Source organism: Styela clava, chromosome 4 (genome assembly GCF_964204865.1).
Source record: "Styela clava chromosome 4, kaStyClav1.hap1.2, whole genome shotgun sequence".
In the NCBI taxonomy this organism is placed as follows: Eukaryota; Metazoa; Chordata; class Ascidiacea; order Stolidobranchia; family Styelidae; genus Styela; species Styela clava.
In genome coordinates this window covers 13,028,161-13,055,510 of record NC_135253.1, presented here as the reverse complement: position 1 = coordinate 13,055,510, position 27,350 = coordinate 13,028,161, and the positions used below count along the sequence as shown (strand labels likewise).

The window sequence follows — 27,350 nt, the reverse complement described above, 5'->3', positions numbered from 1 at the left end:
ATGTACTGTCAAAATTCACCAATATTTTGTGACGGGAAAGTTGATTGCCCCCTAGAAATTGATGAATGCCTATGTGAGAATAATACAAGATCCGACGCTAGTAAGTGTTTGGTGTTTCATGAACTATATACGAGACAACACCAGATTTTTATGACAAAATCTGGTATTATCCATTTTCCGGGAAAATATGAAAAATCTCCGACATATCTAAAATTTCGATTCCCATTTGTTTCACGTGTTTTGAATTAGTTTAGATATACTACTTTGATGGGAGACAAGCTGGACAATACATTTTCATTAAACCTCAAAATCTTTACGTTCGAACATTTTTCAATGCCAAACTTAAATGTTCGACAATGTAACTAAGAACTTACAATCTTCAGATATAAGACATGAAATGCTTAGCTACCTTACACTACCTTGTATTTAGTTAAATCTGATGGAAAATGTTTTCGATGCTTGGATGAATCTCGTGTGATTTCATCTACACAAGTTTGTGACAATATTGTACAATGTGATGATTTGTCTGACGAATGTCTCTGCTTGCGACGACAACCCTCCGACTTAGCTTCTCTATGTCAAGATATATATGGTATTTTATTAGACTAAAAATTATACGTGTATATTTCCTACTCTCTTTTTTATTTTCGAAGATATCAATGTTTGAAAGCATTTTTTTATGTAATATTTTGCTTAAATATATGCTATGAAGATATATTTGAAATTTTGTTCAATTTAAATTTCTTGATAATGAATATATAAAACGATGTTTAGATGTCTCATCTACAAAACTGGCCAACTGCAGTTTGCTCGCTGATAACAACGTCTGCGCGGCCAAAGAATTTGTTTGTGATGGCAGGTATTGCAAAAATATTGTGTTTTGTGAAAATACAGCGTAATACGTAGCGTCTCAAACCATAATTTTACGTAACTTTCAAATGTTAATATGCAAAATTCATTCCATTTATATTTAATATAGTCGAAATTGTGTGAGAAAATCAATATGCAACGCATTTGCCTATTTCTTTTTGGCGGGCTTACACATTTCACCAGCCGTCAATAAATTGAGTATTAATCAAAGTAATCTATCAAATGTGTGACCTTCTTGATCAACCTATTTACGACACATTTCATGAATATTTAACATTTTTATCTTTCAAGATTTGATGAAAAGGAAGAGATGAACAATTTTGTACGAAATTGTCCACTACAGTTGAATGCACAGGTAAACTTATGAAACATTTATTTAGGTTTACTGTTCCCCATTCACTAATATTTTTCACTATTTCATGTAATTAATTTGTTACAGATGATGAGCGATTAGTAGAATACGGGGTCCCAAGATGTGATTATACTTGTGAGTATTCGGGTGAGTGTTTAGAAATGTCGGTTAAATAAATATCTGTGTTATAATTGAACAAAATTTTAAAAAGGCTATAGAAATAGTATTAAAGTATCGAAGATTATATAATAAAATTTCTTGTACTACAGAAAAGCGTGCAATGAAATGCGACGGACGAATAAGCTGTGAAAAATTTGATGATGAATGCAGTGAATTCTGTGACAACCCACCAGGGTTTTGTAGCTACGTTAGGTATTTGTTATTTTGTTCTTAGGTTTTGTTTTGCTATATGAGGTTTCCACAACCTCCTAAATAAGCAATTTTGGGGAAATGGTCTGTTTTTTATTTTATAGTGCCCATACAACTTGAAAATAAGTACATTTTGCCTATCTACCTAACTATTATTAACGTTACAGGAATTTGTTTCTTTTCCGACAAACTTTCAGCTGTGTTTCAGCTGGTTTGAGGAAAATGTATTAGATGCACCTGATATATGCAATGGCATTGAAGACTGCTACGGAGCAGAGGATGAAATGTTTTGCCACAGGCACAAGTGAGCCCAAAAATGAATTTGATTCTAGTCAGAAATGATTGCTTCCAATCCAAATCTGCTCTGCTAAAGGAAATTGCCCAAAAAATACATGGCTGTTCACAGTTGCTTATCAGTTACAATGTATAGTTGCCGTTACTAGTGCTGCTGTTTTCTCATATTTTGTATAAATAAAATTACGAAAGTATTTTATTACAATTTATGACACAGCAGTTTTAAGATATATATCCAAGGAACTTCAATATTCAAAAATTTATACAGTATCATAAAACCAATTTATTACAGATTTTACTGCGAAAACAATTCGACGATGCATATTCCATTGGAAAAGAAATGCGACCTAATAACGGTAAGAACAGAATTGATAAATTGTGAAGTTCCGTAAAGGTGAATATCCAGCAGAATATAGAGACATATTTATATATATACAGCTTATTTTTTCGCCTACTTCACATCAAGTTGTGTAAGGGCAGGGGGCATATTCACTTGACTATCACAGACAGTCCCCGAATTCGTAATAGAACTAAAATAAGGGAAATCGGAATAATATTATGGCCTCACCCTAACCAGGTTTACATACTGCGGGAGTACCAAAAAGAACTAGAGCTGCGTGCAGCTTTAACAGGCTTCCCGCGTAAAAAAAACTGAAGACGCGTTTTGCTCACTGGAGCGTGAAAGCGTGGTCAGTCATGCATAAAATTTGCAATTTATGATGGGGGAATTATTATCTGCATGTGATGTAAATTTCAAGTTTCTAAGTAGTGTCGTTCTCGAGAAGAAGATGAAAATGTAAAATCCTATATTGCTCACTGGAGCGTATCGCCGAGATCACTCATGCGTATCCTTGACATATTGCATCCGGAACATGTCCATTAATCATTGTTATGAATTTCAACCCAATAGCATGTATCAATTTTGAGAAATCGCAAAAAAACTGAAGACGCGTTTTGCTCACTGGAGCGTGAAAGCGTGGTCAGTCATGCATAAAATTTGCAATTTATGATGAGGGAATTATTATCTGCATGTGATGTAAATTTCCAGTCTCTAAGTAGTGTCGTTCCCGAGAAGAAGATGAAAATGTAAAATCCTATATTGCTCACTGGAGCGTATCGCCGAGATCACTCATGCGTATCCTTGACATATTGTATCCGGAACATGTCCTTTAATCATTGTTATGAATTTCAACCCAATAGCATGTATCAATTTTGAGAAATCGCAAAAAAACTGAAGACGCGTTTTGCTCACTGGAGCGTGAAAGCGTGGTCAGTCATGCATAAAATTTGCATTTTATTGCTAGCTGAGAACTTCTGCACATTTGAGGTGAATTTCAAGTTTGTAGGACCAATTTGAAAAAAAAAATAATAAAAATAAATAATAACTAGAGCTGCGTGAAGCTTTAACAGGCTTCCCGCGTAAAAAAAACTGAAGACGCGTTTTGCTCACTGGAGCGTGAAAGCGTGGTCAGTCATGCATAAAATTTGCAATTTATGATGGGGGACTTATTATCTGCATGTGATTTAAATTTCAAGTCTCTAAGTAGTGTCGTTCTCGAGAAGAAGATGAAAATGTAAAATCCTATATTGCTCACTGGAGCGTATCGCCGAGGTCACTCATGCGTATCCTGGATATGTCGTATCCGGAACATGTCCATTAATCATTGTTATGAATTTCAACCCAATAGGATGTATCAATTTTGAGAAATCGCAAAAAAACTGAAAACGCGTTTTGTTCACTGGAGCGTGAACGCGTGGACAGTCATGCATAAAATTTGCAATTTATGATGGGGGACTTATTATCTGCGTGTGATGTAAATTTCAAGTCTCTGAGTAGTGTCGTTCTGGAGAAGAAGATGAAAATGTAAAATCCTATATTGCTCACTGGAGCGTATCGCCGAGGTCACTCATGCGTATCCTTGACATATCGTATCCGGAACATGTCCATTATTCATTGTTATGAATTTCAACCCTATACCATGTATCAATTTTGAGAAATCGCAAAAAAACTGAAAACGCGTTTCGCTCACTGGAGCGTGAAAGCGTGGTCAGTCATGCATAAAATTTGCAATTTATGATGGGGGACTTATTATCTGCATGTGATGTAAATTTCAAGTCTCTAAGTAGTGTCGTTCTCGAGAAGAAGATGAAAATGTTAAATCCTATATTGCTCACTGGAGCGTATCGCCGAGGTCACTCATGCGTATCCTTGACATGTCGTATCCGGAACATGTCCATTAATCATTGTTATGAATTTCAACCCAATACCATGTATCAATTTTGAGAAATCGCAAAAAAACTGAAAACGCGTTTTGCTCACTGGAGCGTGAAAGCGTGGTCACTCATGCATAAAATTTGCATTTTATTGCTAGCTGAGAACTTCTGCACATTTGAGGTGAATTTCAAGTTTGTAGGACCAATTTGAAAAAAAAATAATAAAAATAAATAAATAAATAAATAAATAATAATAATAATAATAATAATAATAATAAAACACAGGAATACAATAGGTTCCCTGCTGACAAGCAGCGGGAAGCCTAATAATAACAATAAATAATAATAATAATAACTAGAGCTGCGTGCAGCTTTAACAGGCTTCCCGCGTAAAAAAAACTGAAGACGCGTTTTGCTCACTGGAGCGTGAAAGCGTGGTCAGTCATGCATAAAATTTGCAAATTATCATGGGGGACTTATTTTCTGCATGTGATGTAAATTTGAGGTCTCTAAGTAGTGTCGTTCTCGAGAAGAAGATGAAAATGTAAAATCCTATATTGCCCACTGGAGCGTATCGCCGAAGTCACTCATGCGTATCCTTGAAATATCTCATCCGGAACATGACCATCAATCATTGTTATGAATTTCAACCCAATAGCATGTATCAATATTGAGAAATCGCAAAAAAACTGAAGACGCGTTTTGCTCACTGGAGCGTGAAAGCGTGGTCAGTCATGCATAAAATTTGCAATTTACGATGGGGGACTTATTATCTGCATGTGATGTAAATTCCAAGTCTCTAAGTAGTGTCGTTCTCGAGAAGAAGATGAAAATGTAAAATCCTATATTGCTCACTGGAGCGTATCGCCGAGATCACATATGCGTATCCTTGACATATCGTATCCGGAACATGTCCATTAATCATTGTTATGAATTTCAACCCAATAGCATGTATCAATTTTGAGAAATCGCAAAAAAACTGAAAACGCGTTTTGCTCACTGGAGCGTGAAAGCGTGGTCAGTCATGCATAAAATTTGCAATTTATTATGGGGGACTTATTATCTGCATGTGATGTAAATTTCAAATCTCTGAGTTGTGTCGTTCTTGAGAAGAAGATGAAAATGTAAAATCCTATATTGCCCACTGGAGCGTATCGCCGAAGTCACTCATGCGTATCCTTGACATATCTCATCCGGAACATGTCCATCAATCATTGTTATGAATTTCAACCCAATAGCATGTATCAATATTGAGAAATCGCAAAATAACTGAAAACGCGTTTTGCTCACTGGAGCGTGAAAGCGTGGTCAGTCATGCATAAAATTTGCATTTTATTGCTAGTTGAGAACTTCTGCACATTTGAGGTGAATTTCAAGTTTGTAGGACCAATTTGAAAAAAAAATAATAAAAATAAATAAATAAACTAGAGCTGCGTGCAGCTTTAACAGGCTTCCCGCGTAAAAAAAACAGAAGACGCGTTTTGTTCTCTGGAGCGTGAAAGCGTGGTCAGTCATGCATAAAATTTGCAGTTTACGATGGGGGACTTATTATCTGCATGTGATGTAAATTTCAAGTCTCTAAGTAGTGTCGTTCTCGAGAAGAAGATGAAAATGTGAAATCCTATATTGCTCACTGGAGCGTATCGCCGAGGTCACTCATGCGTATCCTTGACATATCGTATCCGGAACATGTCCATTAATCATTGTTATGAATTTCAACCCAATAGCATGTATCAATTTTGAGAAATCGCAAAAAAACTGAAAACGCGTTTTGCTCACTGGAGCGTGAAAGCGTGGTCAGTCATGCATAAAATTTGTAAACTATGATGGGGGACTTATTGTCTGCATGTGATGTAAATTTCAAGTCTCTAAGTATTGTCGTTCTCCAGAAGAAGATGAAAATGTAAAATCCTATATTGCTCACTGGAGCGTATCGCCGAGATGACTCATGCGTATCCTTGACATATTGTATCCGGAACATGTCCATTAATCATTGTTATGAATTTCAACCCAATACCATGTATCAATTTTGAGAAATCGCAAAAAAACTGAATACGCGTTTTGCTCACTGGAGCGTGAAAGCGTGGTCAGTCATGCATAAAATTTGCATTTTATTGCTAGCTGAGAACTTCTGCATATTTGAGGTGAATTTCAAGTTTGTAGGACCAATTTGAAAAAAAAAAAATAATAATAATAATAATAATAATAATAATAATAAATAAATAATAATAATAAAACACAGGAATACAATAGGTTCCCTGCTGACAACCAGCGGGAAGCCTAATAAATAAATAATAACTAGAGCTGCGTGCAGCTTTAACAGGCTTCCCGCGTAAAAAAAACTGAAGACGCGTTTTGCTCACTGGAGCGTGAAAGCGTGGTCAGTCATGCATAAAATTTGTGATGGGGGACTTATTATCTGCATGTGATGTAAATTTCAAGTCTCTAAGTAGTGTCGTTCTCGAGAAGAGATGAAAATGTAAAATCCTATATTGCCCACTGGAGCGTATCGCCGAGGTCACTCATGCGTATCCTTGACATATTGTATCCGGAACATGTCCATTAATCATTTTTATGAATTTCAACCCAATAGCATGTATCAATTTTGAGAAATCGCAAAAAAACTGAAGACGCGTTTTGCTCACTGGAGCGTGAAAGCGTGGTCAGTCATGCATAAAATTTGCAATTTATGATGGGGGACTTATTATCTGCATGTGATGTAAATTTCAAGTCTCTAAGTAGTGTCGTTCTCGAGAAGAAGATGAAAATGTGAAATGCTATATTGCTCACTGGAGCGTATCGCCGAAGTCACTCATGCGTATCCTTGACATATCGCATCCGGAACATGTCCATCAATCATTGTTATGAATTTCAACACAATAGCATGTATCAATTTTAAGAAATCGCAAAAAAACTGAAAACGCGTTTTGCTCACTTGAGCGTGAAAGCGTGGTCAGTCATGCATAAAATTTGCATTTTAATGTTAGTTGAGAACTTCTGCACATTTGAGGTGAATTTCAAGTTTGTAGGACCAATTTGAAAAAAAAATAATAAAAATAAATAATAATAATAAATAATAATAATAATAAAACACAGGAATACAATAGGTTCCCTGCTGACAAGCAGCGGGAAGCCTAATAATAACTAGAGCTGCGTGCAGCTTTAACAGGCTTCCCGCGTAAAAAAACTGAAGACGCGTTTTGCTCACTGGAGCGTGAAAGCGTGATCAGTCATGCATAAAATTTGCAATTTATGATGGGGACTTATTATCTGCATGTGATGTAAATTTCAAGTCTCTAAGTAGTGTCGTTCTCGAGAAGAAGATGAAAATGTAAAATCCTATATTGCTCACTGGAGCGTATCGCCGAGGTCACTCATGCGTATCCTCGACATATCGTATCCGGAACATGTCCATTAATCATTGTTATGAATTTCAACCCAATAGCATGTATCAATTTTGAGAAATCGCAAAAAAACTGAAGACGCGTTTTGCTCACTGGAGCGTGAAGCCGTGATCAGTCATGCATGAACTTTGCAATTTATGATGGGGGACTTATTATCTGCATGTGACGTAAATTTCAAGTCTCTAAGTAGTGTCGTTCTCGAGGAGAAGATGAAAATGTTAAATCCTATATTGCTCACTGGAGCGTATCGCCGAGGTCACTCATGCGTATCCTTGACATGTCGAATCCGGAACATGTCCATTAATCATTGTTATGAATTTCAACCCAATAGCATGTATCAATTTTGAGAAATCGCAAAAAAACTGAAAACGCGTTTTGCTCACTGGAGCGTGAAAGCGTGGTCACTCATGCATAAAATTTGCATTTTATTGCTAGCTGAGAACTTCTGCACATTTGAGGTGAATTTCAAGTTTGTAGGACCAATTTGAAAAAAAAATAATAAAAATAAATAAATAAATAAATAATAATAATAATAATAAAACACAGGAATACAATAGGTTCCCTGCTGACAAGCAGCGGGAAGCCTAATAATAATAATAATAATAAAACACAGGAATACAATAGGTTCCCTGCTGACAAGCAGCGGGAAGCCTAATAATAAATAAATAATAATAACTAGAGCTGCGTGCAGCTTTAAAAGGCTTCCTGCGTAGAAAAAACTGAAGACGCGTTTTGTTCACTGGAGCGTGAAAGCGTGGTCAGTCATGCATAAAATTTGCAATTTATGATGGGGGACTTATTATCTGCATGTGATGTAAATTTCAAGTCTCTAAGTAGTGTCGTTCTCGAGAAGAAGATGAAAATGTAAAATCCTATATTGCTCACTGGAGCGTATCGCCGAGGTCACTCATGCGTATCCTTGACATATCGTATCCGGAACATGTCCATTAATCATTGTTATGAATTTCAACCCAATAGCATGTATCAATTTTGAGAAATCGCAAAAAAACTGAAGACGCGTTTTGCTCACTGGAGCGTGAAAGCGTGGTCAGTCATGCATAAAATTGGCAATTTATGATGAGGGACTTATTATCTGCATGTGATGTAAATTTCAAGTCTCTAAGTAGTGTCATTCTCGAGAAGAAGATGAAAATGTAAAATCCTATATTGCTCACTGGAGCGTATCGCCGAGATCACTCATGCGTATCCTTGACATATTGCATCCGGAACATGTCCAGTAATCATTGTTATGAATTTCAACTCAATAGCATGTATCAATTTTGAGAAATCGCAAAAAAACTGAAGACGCGTTTTGCTCACTGGAGCGTGAAAGCGTGGTCAGTCATGCATAAAATTTGCAATTTATGATGGGGGAATTATTATCTGCATGTGATGTAAATTTCAAGTTTCTAAGTAGTGTCGTTCTCGAGAAGAAGATGAAAATGTAAAATCCTATATTGCTCACTGGAGCGTATCTCCGAGATCACTCATGCGTATCCTTGACATATTGTATCCGGAACATGTCCATTAATCATTGTTATGAATTTCAACCCAATAGCATGTATCAATTTTGAGAAATCGCAAAAAAAATGAAGACGCGTTTTGCTCACTGGAGCGTGAAAGCGTGGTCAGTCATGCATAAAATTTGCAATTTATGATGGGGGACTTATTATCTGCATGTGATGTAAATTTCCAGTCTCTAAGTAGTGTCGTTCCCGAGAAGAAGATGAAAATGTAAAATCCTATATTGCTCACTGGAGCGTATCGCCGAGATCACTCATGCGTATCCTTGACATATTGTATCCGGAACATGTCCTTTAATCATTGTTATGAATTTCAACCCAATAGCATGTATCAATTTTGAGAAATCGCAAAAAAACTGAAGACGCGTTTTGCTCACTGGAGCGTGAAAGCGTGGTCAGTCATGCATAAAATTTGCATTTTATTGCTAGCTGAGAACTTCTGCACATTTGAGGTGAATTTCAAGTTTGTAGGACCAATTTGAAAAAAAAAATAATAAAAATAAATAATAATAATAACAATAAATAACTAGAGCTGCGTGCAGCTTTAACAGGCTTCCCGCGTAAAAAAAACTGAAGACGCGTTTTGCTCACTGGAGCGTGAAAGCGTGGTCAGTCATGCATATAATTCGTAATTTATGATGGGGGACTTATTATCTGCATGTGATGTACATTTCAAGTCTCTAAGTAGTGTCGTTCTCAAGAAGAAGATGAAAATCCTATATTGCTTACTGGAGCGTATCGCCGAGATCACTCATGCGTGTCCTTGACATATCGTATCCGGAACATGTCCATTAATCATTGTTATGAATTTCAACCCAATAGCATGTATTAATTTTGAGAAATCGCAAAAAAACTGAAAACGCGTTTTGCTCACTGGAGCGTGAAAGCTTGGTCACTCATGCATAAAATTTGCAATTTATGATGGGGGACTTATTATCTGCATGTGATGTAAATTTCAAGTCTCTAAGTAGTGTCGTTCTCGAGAAGAAGATGAAAATGTTAAATCCTATATTGCTCACTGGAGCGTATCGCCGAGGTCACTCATGCGTATCCTTGACATGTCGTATCCGGAACATGTCCATTAATCATTGTTATGAATTTCAACCCAATACCATGTATCAATTTTGAGAAATCGCAAAAAAACTGAAAACGCGTTTTGCACACTGGAGCGTGAAAGCGTGGTCACTCATGCATAAAATTTGCATTTTATTGCTAGCTGAGAACTTCTGCACATTTGAGGTGAATTTCAAGTTTGTAGGACCAATTTGAAAAAAAAATAATAAAAATAAATAAATAAATAAATAAATAATAATAATAACTAGAGCTGCGTGCAGCTTTAACAGGCTTCCCGCGTAAAAAAACTGAAGACGCGTTTTGCTCACTGGAGCGTGAAAGCGTGATCAGTCATGCATAAAATTTGCAATTTATGATGGGGACTTATTATCTGCATGTGATGTAAATTTCAAGTCTCTAAGTAGTGTCGTTCTCGAGAAGAAGATGAAAATGTAAAATCCTATATTGCTCACTGGAGCGTATCGCCGAGGTCACTCATGCGTATCCTCGACATATCGTATCCGGAACATGTCCATTAATCATTGTTATGAATTTCAACCCAATAGCATGTATCAATTTTGAGAAATCGCAAAAAAACTGAAGACGCGTTTTGCTCACTGGAGCGTGAAGCCGTGATCAGTCATGCATGAACTTTGCAATTTATGATGGGGGACTTATTATCTGCATGTGACGTAAATTTCAAGTCTCTAAGTAGTGTCGTTCTCGAGGAGAAGATGAAAATGTTAAATCCTATATTGCTCACTGGAGCGTATCGCCGAGGTCACTCATGCGTATCCTTGACATGTCGAATCCGGAACATGTCCATTAATCATTGTTATGAATTTCAACCCAATAGCATGTATCAATTTTGAGAAATCGCAAAAAAACTGAAAACGCGTTTTGCTCACTGGAGCGTGAAAGCGTGGTCACTCATGCATAAAATTTGCATTTTATTGCTAGCTGAGAACTTCTGCACATTTGAGGTGAATTTCAAGTTTGTAGGACCAATTTGAAAAAAAAATAATAAAAATAAATAAATAAATAAATAATAATAATAATAATAAAACACAGGAATACAATAGGTTCCCTGCTGACAAGCAGCGGGAAGCCTAATAATAATAATAATAATAAAACACAGGAATACAATAGGTTCCCTGCTGACAAGCAGCGGGAAGCCTAATAATAATAATAATAATAAATAAACTAGAGCTGCGTGCAGCTTTAACAGGCTTCCCGCGTAAAAATAACTGAAGACGCGTTTTGCTCACTGGAGCGTGAAAGCGTGGTCAGTCATGCATAAAATTTGCAATTTATGATGGGGGACTTATTATCTGCATGTGATGTAAATTTCAAGTCTCTAGGTAGTGTCGTTCTCGAGAAGAAGATGAAAATGTAAATTCCTATATTGCTCACTGGAGCGTATCGCCGAGGTCACTCATGCGTATCCTTGACATATCGTATCCGGAACATGTCCATTAATCATTGTTATGAATTTCAACCCAATAGCATGTATCAATTTTGAGAAATCGCAAAAAAACTGAAGACGCGTTTTGCTCACTGGAGCGTGAAAGCGTAGTCAGTCATGCATAAAATTTGCATTTTATTGCTAGCTGAGAACTTCTGCACATTTGAGGTGAATTTCAAGTTTGTAGGACCAATTTGAAAAAAAAAATAATAAAAATAAATAATAATAATAACAATAAATAACTAGAGCTGCGTGCAGCTTTAACAGGCTTCCCGCGTAAAAAAAACTGAAGACGCGTTTTGCTCACTGGAGCGTGAAAGCGTGGTCAGTCATGCATATAATTCGTAGTTTATGATGGGGGACTTATTATCTGCATGTGATGTACATTTCAAGTCTCTAAGTAGTGTCGTTCTCAAGAAGAAGATGAAAATCCTATATTGCTTACTGGAGCGTATCGCCGAGATCACTCATGCGTGTCCTTGACATATCGTATCCGGAACATGTCCATTAATCATTGTTATGAATTTCAACCCAATACCATGTATCAATTTTGAGAAATCGCAAAAAAACTGAAAACGCGTTTTGTTCACTGGAGCGTGAAAGCTTGGTCACTCATGCATAAAATTTGCAATTTATGATGGGGGACTTATTATCTGCATGTGATGTAAATTTCAAGTCTCTAAGTAGTGTCGTTCTCGAGAAGAAGATGAAAATGTTAAATCCTATATTGCTCACTGGAGCGTATCGCCGAGGTCACTCATGCGTATCCTTGACATGTCGTATCCGGAACATGTCCATTAATCATTGTTATGAATTTCAACCCAATACCATGTATCAATTTTGAGAAATCGCAAAAAAACTGAAAACGCGTTTTGCTCACTGGAGCGTGAAAGCGTGGTCACTCATGCATAAAATTTGCATTTTATTGCTAGCTGAGAACTTCTGCACATTTGAGGTGAATTTCAAGTTTGTAGGACCAATTTGAAAAAAAAATAATAAAAATAAATAAATAAATAAATAAATAATAATAATAATAATAATAATAATAATAAAACACAGGAATACAATAGGTTCCCTGCTGACAAGCAGCGGGAAGCCTAATAATAACAATAAATAATAATAATAATAACTAGAGCTGCGTGCAGCTTTAACAGGCTTCCCGCGTAAAAAAAACTGAAGACGCGTTTTGCTCACTGGAGCGTGAAAGCGTGGTCAGTCATGCATAAAATTTGCAAATTATGATGGGGGACTTATTTTCTGCATGTGATGTAAATTTCAGGTCTCTAAGTAGTGTCGTTCTCGAGAAGAAGATGAAAATGTAAAATCCTATATTGCCCACTGGAGCGTATCGCCGAAGTCACTCATGCGTATCCTTGAAATATCTCATCCGGAACATGTCCATCAATCATTGTTATGAATTTCAACCCAATAGCATGTATCAATATTGAGAAATCGCAAAAAAACTGAAGACGCGTTTTGCTCACTGGAGCGTGAAAGCGTGGTCAGTCATGCATAAAATTTGCAATTTACGATGGGGGACTTATTATCTGCATGTGATGTAAATTCCAAGTCTCTAAGTAGTGTCGTTCTCGAGAAGAAGATGAAAATGTAAAATCCTATATTGCTCACTGGAGCGTATCGCCGAGATCACATATGCGTATCCTTGACATATCGTATCCGGAACATGTCCATTAATCATTGTTATGAATTTCAACCCAATAGCATGTATCAATTTTGAGAAATCGCAAAAAAACTGAAAACGCGTTTTGCTCACTGGAGCGTGAAAGCGTGGTCAGTCATGCATAAAATTTGCAATTTATTATGGGGGACTTATTATCTGCATGTGATGTAAATTTCAAGTCTCTGAGTTGTGTCGTTCTTGAGAAGAAGATGAAAATGTAAAATCCTATATTGCCCACTGGAGCGTATCGCCGAAGTCACTCATGCGTATCCTTGACATATCTCATCCGGAACATGTCCATCAATCATTGTTATGAATTTCAACCCAATAGCATGTATCAATATTGAGAAATCGCAAAATAACTGAAAACGCGTTTTGCTCACTGGAGCGTGAAAGCGTGGTCAGTCATGCATAAAATTTGCATTTTATTGCTAGTTGAGAACTTCTGCACATTTGAGGTGAATTTCAAGTTTGTAGGACCAATTTGAAAAAAAAATAATAAAAATAAATAAATAAATAAATAAATAATAACTAGAGCTGCGTGCAGCTTTAACAGGCTTCCCGCGTAAAAAAAACTGAAGACGCGTTTTGCTCACTGGAGCGTGAAAGCGTGGTCAGTCATGCATAAAATTTGTGATGGGGGACTTATTATCTGCATGTGATGTAAATTTCAAGTCTCTAAGTAGTGTCGTTCTCGAGAAGAGATGAAAATGTAAAATCCTATATTGCCCACTGGAGCGTATCGCCGAGGTCACTCATGCGTATCCTTGACATATTGTATCCGGAACATGTCCATTAATCATTTTTATGAATTTCAACCCAATAGCATGTATCAATTTTGAGAAATCGCAAAAAAACTGAAGACGCGTTTTGCTCACTGGAGCGTGAAAGCGTGGTCAGTCATGCATAAAATTTGCAATTTATGATGGGGGACTTATTATCTGCATGTGATGTAAATTTCAAGTCTCTAAGTAGTGTCGTTCTCGAGAAGAAGATGAAAATGTGAAATCCTATATTGCTCACTGGAGCGTATCGCCGAAGTCACTCATGCGTATCCTTGACATATCGCATCCGGAACATGTCCATCAATCATTGTTATGAATTTCAACACAATAGCATGTATCAATTTTAAGAAATCGCAAAAAAACTGAAAACGCGTTTTGCTCACTTGAGCGTGAAAGCGTGGTCAGTCATGCATAAAATTTGCATTTTATTGTTAGTTGAGAACTTCTGCACATTTGAGGTGAATTTCAAGTTTGTAGGACCAATTTGAAAAAAAAATAATAAAAATAAATAATAATAATAAATAATAATAAATAATAATAATAATAAAACACAGGAATACAATAGGTTCCCTGCTGACAAGCAGCGGGAAGCCTAATAATAACTAGAGCTGCGTGCAGCTTCAACAGGCTTCCCGCGTAAAAAAACTGAAGACGCGTTTTGCTCACTGGAGCGTGAAAGCGTGATCAGTCATGCATAAAATTTGCAATTTATGATGGGGACTTATTATCTGCATGTGATGTAAATTTCAAGTCTCTAAGTAGTGTCGTTCTCGAGAAGAAGATGAAAATGTAAAATCCTATATTGCTCACTGGAGCGTATCGCCGAGGTCACTCATGCGTATCCTCGACATATCGTATCCGGAACATGTCCATTAATCATTGTTATGAATTTCAACCCAATAGCATGTATCAATTTTGAGAAATCGCAAAAAAACTGAAGACGCGTTTTGCTCACTGGAGCGTGAAGCCGTGATCAGTCATGCATGAACTTTGCAATTTATGATGGGGGACTTATTATCTGCATGTGACGTAAATTTCAAGTCTCTAAGTAGTGTCGTTCTCGAGGAGAAGATGAAAATGTTAAATCCTATATTGCTCACTGGAGCGTATCGCCGAGGTCACTCATGCGTATCCTTGACATGTCGAATCCGGAACATGTCCATTAATCATTGTTATGAATTTCAACCCAATAGCATGTATCAATTTTGAGAAATCGCAAAAAAACTGAAAACGCGTTTTGCTCACTGGAGCGTGAAAGCGTGGTCACTCATGCATAAAATTTGCATTTTATTGCTAGCTGAGAACTTCTGCACATTTGAGGTGAATTTCAAGTTTGTAGGACCAATTTGAAAAAAAAATAATATAAATAAATAAATAAATAAATAATAATAATAATAATAAAACACAGGAATACAATAGGTTCCCTGCTGACAAGCAGCGGGAAGCCTAATAATAATAATAATAATAAAACACAGGAATACAATAGGTTCCCTGCTGACAAGCAGCGGGAAGCCTAATAATAAATAAATAATAATAACTAGAGCTGCGTGCAGCTTTAAAAGGCTTCCTGCGTAGAAAAAACTGAAGACGCGTTTTGTTCACTGGAGCGTGAAAGCGTGGTCAGTCATGCATAAAATTTGCAATTTATGATGGGGGACTTATTATCTGCATGTGATGTAAATTTCAAGTCTCTAAGTAGTGTCGTTCTCGAGAAGAAGATGAAAATGTAAAATCCTATATTGCTCACTGGAGCGTATCGCCGAGATCACTCATGCGTATCCTTGACATATTGCATCTGGAACATGTCCAGTAATCATTGTTATGAATTTCAACTCAATAGCATGTATCAATTTTGAGAAATCGCAAAAAAACTGAAGACGCGTTTTGCTCACTGGAGCGTGAAAGCGTGGTCAGTCATGCATAAAATTTGCAATTTATGATGGGGGAATTATTATCTGCATGTGATGTAAATTTCAAGTTTCTAAGTAGTGTCGTTCTCGAGAAGAAGATGAAAATGTAAAATCCTATATTGCTCACTGGAGCGTATCTCCGAGATCACTCATGCGTATCCTTGACATATTGTATCCGGAACATGTCCATTAATCATTGTTATGAATTTCAACCCAATAGCATGTATCAATTTTGAGAAATCGCAAAAAAAATGAAGACGCGTTTTGCTCACTAGAGCGTGAAAGCGTGGTCAGTCATGCATAAAATTTGCAATTTATGATGGGGGACTTATTATCTGCATGTGATGTAAATTTCCAGTCTCTAAGTAGTGTCGTTCCCGAGAAGAAGATGAAAATGTAAAATCCTATATTGCTCACTGGAGCGTATCGCCGAGATCACTCATGCGTATCCTTGACATATTGTATCCGGAACATGTCCTTTAATCATTGTTATGAATTTCAACCCAATAGCATGTATCAATTTTGAGAAATCGCAAAAAAACTGAAGACGCGTTTTGCTCACTGGAGCGTGAAAGCGTGGTCAGTCATGCATAAAATTTGCATTTTATTGCTAGCTGAGAACTTCTGCACATTTGAGGTGAATTTCAAGTTTGTAGGACCAATTTGAAAAAAAAAATAATAAAAATAAATAATAACTAGAGCTGCGTGCAGCTTCAACAGGCTTCCCGCGTAAAAAAAAACTGAAGACGCGTTTTGCTCACTGGAGCGTGAACGCGTGGTCAGTCATGCATAAAATTTGCAATTTATGATGGGCGACTTATTATCTGCATGTGATGTAAATTTCAAGTCTCTAAGTAGTGTCGTTGTCGAGAAGAAGATGAAAATGTAAAATCTTATATTGCTCACTGGAGCGTATCGCCGAGGTCACTCATGCGTATCCATGACATATCGTATCCGGAACATGCCCATTAATCATTGTTATGAATTTCAACCCAATAGCATGTATCAATTTTGAGAAATCGCAAAAAAACTGAAAACGCGTTTTGCTCACTGGAGCGTGAAAGCGTGGTCAGTCATGCATAAAATTTGCAAATTATGATGGGGGACTTATTGTCTGAATGTGATGTATATTTCAAGTCTCTAAGTAGTGTCGTTCTCGAGAAGAAGATGAAAATGTAAAATCCTATATTGCTCACTGGAGCGTATCGCCGAGGTCACTCATGCGTATCCATGTCATATCGTATCCGGAACATGCCCATTAATCATTGTTATGAATTTCAACCCAATAGCATGTATCAATTTTGAGAAATCGCAAAAAAACTGAAAACGCGTTTTGCTCACTGGAGCGTGAAAGCGTGGTCAGTCATGCATAAAATTTGCAAATTATGATGGGGGACTTATTGTCTGAATGTGATGTATATTTCAAGTCTCTAAGTAGTGTCGTTCTCGAGAAGAAGATGAAAATGTAAAATCCTATATTGCTCACTGGAGCGTATCGCCGAGGTCACTCATGCGTATCCTTGACATATCGTATCCGGAACATGTCCATTAATCATTGGTATGAATTTCAACCCAATAGCATATATCAATTTTGAGAAATTGCGAAAAAACTGAAAACGCGTTTTGCTCACTGGAGCGTGAAAGCGTGGTCAGTCATGCATAAAATTTGCAATTTATGATGGAGGTCCTAATATCTGCATGTGATGTAAGATTCAAGTCTCTAAGTAGTGTCGTTCTCGAGGAGAAGATGAAAATGTAAAATCCTATATTGCTCACTGGAGCGTATCGCTGAGGTCACTCATGCGTATCCTTGACATATTGTATCCGAAAAATGTCTATTAATCATTGCTATGAATTTCAACCCAATAGCATGTATCAATTTTGAGAAATCGCAAAAAAACTGAAAACGCGTTTTGCTCACTGGAGCGTGAAAGCGTGGTCAGTCATGCATAAAATTTGCATTTTATTGCTAGCTGAGAACTTCTGCACATTTGAGGTGAATTTCAAGTTTGTAGGACCAATTTGAAAAAAAAATAATAAAAATAAATAATAATAATAATAATAATAAATAATAATAATAAAACACAGGAATACAATAGGTTCCCTGCTGACAAGCAGCGGGAAGCCTAATAATAATAATAATAATAATAATAAATAATAATAATAAAACACAGGAATACAATAGGTTCCCTGCTGACAAGCAGCGGGAAGCCTAATAAATAATAATAATAATAATAATAATAATAATAAAACACAGGAATACAATAGGTTCCCTGCTGACAAGCAGCGGGAAGCCTAATAATAATAATAACTAGAGCTGCGTTCAGCTTTAACAGGCTTCCCGCGTAAAAAAAGCTGAAGACGCGTTTTGCTCACTGGAGCGTGAAAGCGTGGTCAGTCATGCATAAAATTTGCAATTTATGATGGGGGACTTATTATCTGCATGTGATGTAAATTTCAAGTCTCTAAGTAGTGTCGTTCTCGAGGAGAAGATGAAAATGTAAATTCCTATATTGCTCACTGGAGCGTATCGCCGAGGTCACTCATGCGTATCCTTGACATATCGTATCCAGAACATGTCCATTAATCATTGGTATGAATTTCAACCCAATAGCATGTATCAATTTTGAGAAATCGCAAAAAAACTGAAAACGCGTTTTGCTCACTGGAACGTGAAAGCGTGGTCAGTCATGCATAAAATTTGCAATTTATGATGGGGGACTTATTATCTGCATGTGATGTAAATTTCAAGTCTCTAAGTAGTGTCGTTCTCGAGAAGAAGATGAAAATGTTAAATCCTATATTGCTCACTGGAGCGTATCGCCGAGGTCACTCATGCGTATCCTTGACATGTCGTATCCGGAGCATGTCCATTAATCATTGTTATGAATTTCAACCCAATACCATGTATCAATTTTGAGAAATCGCAAAAAAACTGAAAACGCGTTTTGCTCACTGGAGCGTGAAAGCGTGGTCACTCATGCATAAAATTTGCATTTTATTGCTAGCTGAGAACTTCTGCACATTTGAGGTGAATTTCAAGTTTGTAGGACCAATTTGAAAAAAAAATAATAAAAATAAATAAATAAATAAATAATAATAATAATAATAAAACACAGGAATACAATAGGTTCCCTGCTGACAAGCAGCGGGAAGCCTAATAAATAACTAGAGCTGCGTGCAGCTTTAACAGGCTTCCCGCGTAAAAAAAACTGAAGACGCGTTTTGCTCACTGGAGCGTGAAAGCGTGGTCAGTCATGCATATAATTCGTAATTTATGATGGGGGACTTATTATCTGCATGTGATGTACATTTCAAGTCTCTAAGTAGTGTCGTTCTCAAGAAGAAGATGAAAATCCTATATTGCTTACTGGAGCGTATCGCCGAGATCACTCATGCGTGTCCTTGACATATCGTATCCGGAACATGTCCATTAATCATTGTTATGAATTTCAACCCAATAGCATGTATTAATTTTGAGAAATCGCAAAAAAACTGAAAACGCGTTTTGTTCACTGGAGCGTGAAAGCTTGGTCACTCATGCATAAAATTTGCAATTTATGATGGGGGACTTATTATCTGCATGTGATGTAAATTTCAAGTCTCTAAGTAGTGTCGTTCTCGAGAAGAAGATGAAAATGTTAAATCCTATATTGCTCACTGGAGCGTATCGCCGAGGTCACTCATGCGTATCCTTGACATGTCGTATCCGGAACATGTCCATTAATCATTGTTATGAATTTCAACCCAATACCATGTATCAATTTTGAGAAATCGCAAAAAAACTGAAAACGCGTTTTGCTCACTGGAGCGTGAAAGCGTGGTCACTCATGCATAAAATTTGCATTTTATTGCTAGCTGAGAACTTCTGCACATTTGAGGTGAATTTCAAGTTTGTAGGACCAATTTGAAAAAAAAATAATAAAAATAAATAAATAAATAAATAAATAATAATAATAATAACTAGAGCTGCGTGCAGCTTTAACAGGCTTCCCGCGTAAAAAAAACTGAAGACGCGTTTTGCTCACTGGAGCGTGAAAGCGTGGTCAGTCATGCATGATATTCGCAGTTTACGATGGGGGACTTATTATCTGCATGTGATGTAAATTTCAAGTCTCTAAGTAGTGTCGTTCTCGAGAAGAAGATGAAAATGTAAAATCCTATATGCTCACTGGGGCGTATCGCCGAGGACACTCATGCGTATCCTTGATATGTCGTATCCGGAACATGTCCATTAATCATTGTTATGAATTTCAACCCAATAGCATGTATCAATTTTGAGAAATCGAAAAAAAAACTGAAGACGCGTTTTGCTCACTGGAGCGTGAAAGCGTGGTCAGTCATGCATAAAATTTGCAATTTACGATGGGGGACTTATTATCTGCATGTGATTTAAATTTCAAGTCTCTAAGTAGTGTCGTTGTCGAGAAGAAGATGAAAATGTAAAATCCTATATTGCTCACTGGAGCGTATCGCCGAGGTCACTCATGCGCATCCTTGACATATCGTATCCGGAACATGTCCATTAATCATTGTTATGAATTTCAACCCAATAGCATGTATCAATTTTGAGAAATTGCAAAAAAACAGAAAACGCGTTTTGCTCACTGGAGCGTGAAAGCGTGGTCAGTCATGCATAAAATTTGCAATTTATTATGATGGACTTATTATCTGCATGTGATGTAAATTTCAAGTCTCTAAGTAGTGTCGTTCTCGAGAAGAAGATGAAAATGTAAAATCCTATATTGCTCACTGGAGCGTATCGCCGGCGTCACTCATGCGTATCCTTGACATATCGCATCCGTAACATGTCCATCAATCATTGTTATGAATTTCAACCCAATAGCATGAATCAATTTTGAGAAATCGCAAAAAAACTGAAAACGCGTTTTGCTCACTGGAGCGTGAAAGCGTGGTCAGTCATGCATAAAATTTGCATTTTATTGCTAGCTGAGAACTTCTGCACATTTGAGGTGAATTTCAAGTCTGTAGGACCAATTTGAAAAAAAAATAATAAAAATAAATAATAACTAGAGCTGCGTGCAGCTTTAACAGGCTTCCCGCGTAAAAAAAACTGAAGACGCGTTTTGCTCACTGGAGCGTGAAAGCGTGGTCAGTCATGCATAAAATTTGCAATTTATGATGGGGGACTTATTATCTGCATGTGATGTAAATTTCAAGTCTCTAAGTAGTGTCGTTCTCGAGAAGAAGATGAAAACGTAAAATTCTATATTGCTCACTGGAGCGTATCGCCAAGGTCACTCATGCGTATCCTTGACATATCGTATCCGGAACATGTCCATAAATCATTGTTATGAATTTCAACCCAATAGCATGTATCAATTTTGAGAAATCGCAAAAAAACTGAAGACGCGTTTTGCTCACTGGAGCGTGAAAGCGAGGTCATTCATGCATAAAATTTGCAATTTATGGTGGGGGACTCATTATCTGCATGTGATGTAAATTTCAAGTCTCTAAGTAGTGTCGTTCTCGAGAAGAAGATGAAAATGTAAAATCCTATATTGGTCACTGGAGCGTATCGCCGAGGTCACTCATGCGTATCCTTGACATATTGTATCCGGAACATGTCCATTAATCATTGTTATGAATTTCAACCCAATACCATGTATCAATTTTGAGTAATCGCAAAAAAACTGAAAACGCGTTTTGCTCACTGGAGCGTGAAAGCCTGGTCAGTCATGCATGAAATTTGCATTTTATTGCTAGCTGAGAACTTCTGCACATTTGAGGTGAATTTCAAGTTTGTAGGACCAATTTGAAAAAAAAATAATAAAAATAAATAATAACTAGAGCTGCGTGCAGCTTTAACAGGCTTCCCGCGTAAAAAAACTCAAGACGCGTTTTGCTCACTGGATCGTGAAAGCGTGATCAGTCATGCATAAAATTTGCAATTTATGATGGGGACTTATTATCTGCATGTGATGTAAATTTCAAGTCTCTAAGTAGTGTCGTTCTCGAGAAGAAGATGAAAATGTAAAATCCTATATTGCTCACTGGAGCGTATCGCCGAGGTCACTCATGCGTATCCTCGACATATCGTATCCGGAACATGTCCATTAATCATTGTTATGAATTTCAACCCAATAGCATGTATCAATTTTGAGAAATCGCAAAAAAACTGAAGACGCGTTTTGCTCACTGGAGCGTGAAGCCGTGATCAGTCATGCATGAACTTTGCAATTTATGATGGGGGACTTATTATCTGCATGTGACGTAAATTTCAAGTCTCTAAGTAGTGTCGTTCTCGAGGAGAAGATGAAAATGTTAAATCCTATATTGCTCACTGGAGCGTATCGCCGAGGTCACTCATGCGTATCCTTGACATGTCGAATCCGGAACATGTCCATTAATCATTGTTATGAATTTCAACCCAATAGCATGTATCAATTTTGAGAAATCGCAAAAAAACTGAAAACGCGTTTTGCTCACTGGAGCGTGAAAGCGTGGTCACTCATGCATAAAATTTGCATTTTATTGCTAGCTGAGAACTTCTGCACATTTGAGGTGAATTTCAAGTTTGTAGGACCAATTTGAAAAAAAAATAATAAAAATAAATAAATAAATAAATAATAATAATAATAATAAAACACAGGAATACAATAGGTTCCCTGCTGACAAGCAGCGGGAAGCCTAACTAGAGCTGCGTGCAGCTTTAACAGGCTTCCCGCGTAAAAAAACTGAAGACGCGTTTTGCTCACTGGAGCGTGAAAGCGTGATCAGTCATGCATAAAATTTGCAATTTATGATGGGGACTTATTATCTGCATGTGATGTAAATTTCAAGTCTCTAAGTAGTGTCGTTCTCGAGAAGAAGATGAAAATGTAAAATCCTATATTGCTCACTGGAGCGTATCGCCGAGGTCACTCATGCGTATCCTCGACATATCGTATCCGGAACATGTCCATTAATCATTGTTATGAATTTCAACCCAATAGCATGTATCAATTTTGAGAAATCGCAAAAAAACTGAAGACGCGTTTTGCTCACTGGAGCGTGAAGCCGTGATCAGTCATGCATGAACTTTGCAATTTATGATGGGGGACTTATTATTTGCATGTGACGTAAATTTCAAGTCTCTAAGTAGTGTCGTTCTCGAGGAGAAGATGAAAATGTTAAATCCTATATTGCTCACTGGAGCGTATCGCCGAGGTCACTCATGCGTATCCTTGACATGTCGAATCCGGAACATGTCCATTAATCATTGTTATGAATTTCAACCCAATAGCATGTATCAATTTTGAGAAATCGCAAAAAAACTGAAAACGCGTTTTGCTCACTGGAGCGTGAAAGCGTGGTCACTCATGCATAAAATTTGCATTTTATTGCTAGCTGAGAACTTCTGCACATTTGAGGTGAATTTCAAGTTTGTAGGACCAATTTGAAAAAAAAATAATAAAAATAAATAAATAAATAAATAATAATAATAATAATAAAACACAGGAATACAATAGGTTCCCTGCTGACAAGCAGCGGGAAGCCTAATAATAATAATAATAAAACACAGGAATACAATAGGTTCCCTGCTGACAAGCAGCAGGAAGCCTAATAATAATAATAATAATAAATAAACTAGTGCTGCGTGCAGCTTTAACAGGCTTCCCGCGTAAAAATAACTGAAGACGCGTTTTGCTCACTGGAGCGTGAAAGCGTGGTCAGTCATGCATAAAATTTGCAATTTATGATGGGGGACTTATTATCTGCATGTGATGTAAATTTCAAGTCTCTAGGTAGTGTCGTTCTCGAGAAGAAGATGAAAATGTAAATTCCTATATTGCTCACTGGAGCGTATCGCCGAGGTCACTCATGCGTATCCTTGACATATCGTATCCGGAACATGTCCATTAATCATTGTTATGAATTTCAACCCAATAGCATGTATCAATTTTGAGAAATCGCAAAAAAACTGAAGACGCGTTTTGCTCACTGGAGCGTGAAAGCGTAGTCAGTCATGCATAAAATTTGCAATTTATGATGGGGGACTCATTATCTGCATGTGATGTAAATTTCAAGTCTCTAAGTAGTGTCGTTCTCGAGAAGAAGATGAAAATGTTAAATCCTATATTGCTCACTGGAGCGTATCGCCGAGGTCACTCATGCGTATCCTTGACATATCGTATCCAGAACATGTCCATTAATCATTGGTATGAATTTCAACCCAATAGCATGTATCAATTTTGAGAAATCGCAAAAAAACTGAAAACGCGTTTTGCTCACTGGAGCGTGAAAGCGTGGTCAGTCATGCATAAAATTTGCAATTTATGATGGGGGACTTATTATCTGCATGTGATGTAAATTTCAAGTCTCTAAGTAGTGTCGTTCTCGAGAAGAAGATGAAAATGTTAAATCCTATATTGCTCACTGGAGCGTATCGCCGAGGTCACTCATGCGTATCCTTGACATGTCGTATCCGGAACATGTCCATTAATCATTGTTATGAATTTCAACCCAATACCATGTATCAATTTTGAGAAATCGCAAAAAAACTGAAAACGCGTTTTGCTCACTGGAGCGAGAAAGCGTGGTCACTCATGCATAAAATTTGCATTTTATTGCTAGCTGAGAACTTCTGCACATTTGAGGTGAATTTCAAGTTTGTAGGACCAATTTGAAAAAAAAATAATAAAAATAAATAAATAAATAAATAAATAATAATAATAATAATAATAATAACTAGAGCTGCGTGCAGCTTTAACAGGCTTCCCGCGTAAAAAAAACAGAAGACGCGTTTTGTTCTCTGGAGCGTGAAAGCGTGGTCAGTCATGCATAAAATTTGCAGTTTACGATGGGGGACTTATTATCTGCATGTGATGTAAATTTCAAGTCTCTAAGTAGTGTCGTTCTCGAGAAGAAGATGAAAATGTGAAATCCTATATTGCTCACTGGAGCGTATCGCCGAGGTCACTCATGCGTATCCTTGACATATCGTATCCGGAACATGTCCATTAATCATTGTTATGAATTTCAACCCAATAGCATGTATCAATTTTGAGAAATCGCAAAAAAACTGAAAACGCGTTTTGCTCACTGGAGCGTGAAAGCGTGGTCAGTCATGCATAAAATTTGCAAACTATAATGGGGGACTTATTGTCTGCATGTGATGTAAATTTCAAGTCTCTAAGTATTGTCGTTCTCCAGAAGAAGATGAAAATGTAAAATCCTATATTGCTCACTGGAGCGTATCGCCGAGATGACTCATGCGTATCCTTGACATATTGTATCCGGAACATGTCCATTAATCATTGTTATGAATTTCAACCCAATACCATGTATCAATTTTGAGAAATCGCAAAAAAACTGAATACGCGTTTTGCTCACTGGAGCGTGAAAGCGTGGTCAGTCATGCATAAAATTTGCATTTTATTGCTAGCTGAGAACTTCTGCACATTTGAGGTGAATTTCAAGTTTGTAGGACCAATTTGAAAAAAAAATAATAATAATAATAATAATAATAATAATAATAATAAATAAATAATAATAATAAAACACAGGAATACAATAGGTTCCCTGCTGACAAGCAGCGGGAAGCCTAATAATAAAACACAGGAATACAATAGGTTCCCTGCTGACAAGCAGCGGGAAGCCTAATAATAATAACTAGAGCTGCGTGCAGCTTTAAAAGGCTTCCTGCGTAGAAAAAACTGAAGACGCGTTTTGTTCACTGGAGCGTGAAAGCGTGGTCAGTCATGCATAAAATTTGCAATTTATGATGGGGGACTTATTATCTGCATGTGATGTAAATTTCAAGTCTCTAAGTAGTGTCGTTCTCGAGAAGAAGATAAAAATGTAAAATCCTATATTGCTCACTGGAGCGTATCGCCGAGGTCACTCATGCGTATCCTTGACATATCGTATCCGGAACATGTCCATTAATCATTGTTATGAATTTCAACCCAATAGCATGTATCAATTTTGAGAAATCGCAAAAAAACTGAAGACGCGTTTTGCTCACTGGAGCGTGAAAGCGTGGTCAGTCATGCATAAAATTGGCAATTTATGATGAGGGACTTATTATCTGCATGCGATGTAAATTTCAAGTCTCTAAGTAGTGTCATTCTCGAGAAGAAGATGAAAATGTAAAATCCTATATTGCTCACTGGAGCGTATCGCCGAGATCACTCATGCGTATCCTTGACATATTGCATCCGGAACATGTCCAGTAATCATTGTTATGAATTTCAACTCAATAGCATGTATCAATTTTGAGAAATCGCAAAAAAACTGAAGACGCGTTTTGCTCACTGGAGCGTGAAAGCGTGGTCAGTCATGCATAAAATTGGCAATTTATGATGAGGGACTTATTATCTGCATGTGATGTAAATTTCAAGTCTCTAAGTAGTGTCATTCTCGAGAAGAAGATGAAAATGTAAAATCCTATATTGCTCACTGGAGCGTATCGCCGAGATCACTCATGCGTATCCTTGACATATTGCATCCGGAACATGTCCATTAATCATTGTTATGAATTTCAACCCAATAGCATGTATCAATTTTGAGAAATCGCAAAAAAACTGAAGACGCGTTTTGCTCACTGGAGCGTGAAAGCGTGGTCAGTCATGCATAAAATTTGCAATTTATGATGGGGGACTTATTATCTGCGTGTGATGTAAATTTCAAGTCTCTAAGTAGTGTCGTTCTCGAGAAGAAGATGAAAATGTAAAATCCTATATTGCTCACTGGAGCATATCGCCGAGATCACTCATGCGTATCCTTGACATATTGTATCCGGAACATGTCCATTAATCATTGTTATGAATTTCAACCCAATAGCATGTATCAATTTTTAGAAATCACAAAAAAACTGAAGACGCGTTTTGCTCACTGGAGCGTGAAAGCGTGGTCAGTCATGCATAAAATTTGCATTTTATTGCTAGCTGAGAACTTCTGCACATTTGAGGTGAATTTCAAGTTTGTAGGACCAATTTGAAAAAAAAATAATAAAAATAAATAATAATAATAAATAAATAATAATAATAATAATAATAATAATAATAATAAAACACAGGAATACAATAGGTTCCCTGCTGACAAGCAGCGGGAAGCCTGATTACGGCAACGCAAATATTTCAAAATGATAGATTGCTTTTTAGATTTTAAATACCAAAGTTTTAATAAATTTATCTATAGAATATGTGCTTAAACGTACTCAGGTCGCGCGTTCTCGATTTACACAGCATTGGATGTACTGTAATGGGTTGGTTGTGGACTCTCAGTTATGTCGCTTTTGATATGAGTTTATAGATATGAAGCCAATTGTTACATTCGTGATCGCATCTTGCCACATGTTACTTATTGGATTATTTCCGAGGAAATATGCAATTTATTGAATCATATATTTTTATAATTTCAGTACTGTGATAACCAAAGCGATGAGTTATTTTGTGGAAATAACACTTATGTATGCGAGGTATA

The 27,350-nt window shown here is 36.9% G+C and overlaps 2 protein-coding genes across 2 annotated transcripts in view; both read left to right on the top strand.

Annotated features, from left to right (window-relative positions):
* Positions 1–27,350, top strand: LOC144421978 (uncharacterized). Its single transcript, XM_078111619.1, has 9 exons — positions 1–100; positions 431–592; positions 775–859; positions 1,162–1,225; positions 1,310–1,369; positions 1,492–1,594; positions 1,759–1,895; positions 2,178–2,241; positions 27,289–27,350. The coding sequence occupies exons 1-5, from the start codon at positions 1–3 to the stop codon at positions 1,322–1,324; spliced, it is 426 nt and encodes a 141-aa protein (XP_077967745.1). The 3' UTR covers positions 1,325–1,369; positions 1,492–1,594; positions 1,759–1,895; positions 2,178–2,241; positions 27,289–27,350.
* Positions 1,503–27,350, top strand: part of LOC144421977 (G-protein coupled receptor GRL101-like) — a 29,159-nt gene continuing 3,311 nt past the window's right edge. The window contains exons 1-4 of the mRNA XM_078111618.1: positions 1,503–1,594; positions 1,800–1,895; positions 2,178–2,241; positions 27,289–27,345. Coding sequence (XP_077967744.1) covers positions 1,503–1,594; positions 1,800–1,895; positions 2,178–2,241; positions 27,289–27,345 — 309 coding nt within the window. The remainder of the gene's footprint in view (positions 1,595–1,799; positions 1,896–2,177; positions 2,242–27,288; positions 27,346–27,350) is intronic.

Bases quoted from the DNA above. Each gene is read 5' to 3' on its own strand.
- LOC144421978 (XM_078111619.1), top strand. From the start codon at position 1: ATGTACTGTCAAAATTCACCAATATTTTGTGACGGGAAAGTTGATTGC. The intron at 101-430 runs GTAAGTGTTTGG...CCTTGTATTTAG, and splicing joins TAATACAAGATCCGACGCTA to TTAAATCTGATGGAAAATGT. The intron at 860-1,161 runs GTATTGCAAAAA...TTATCTTTCAAG, and splicing joins GAATTTGTTTGTGATGGCAG to ATTTGATGAAAAGGAAGAGA.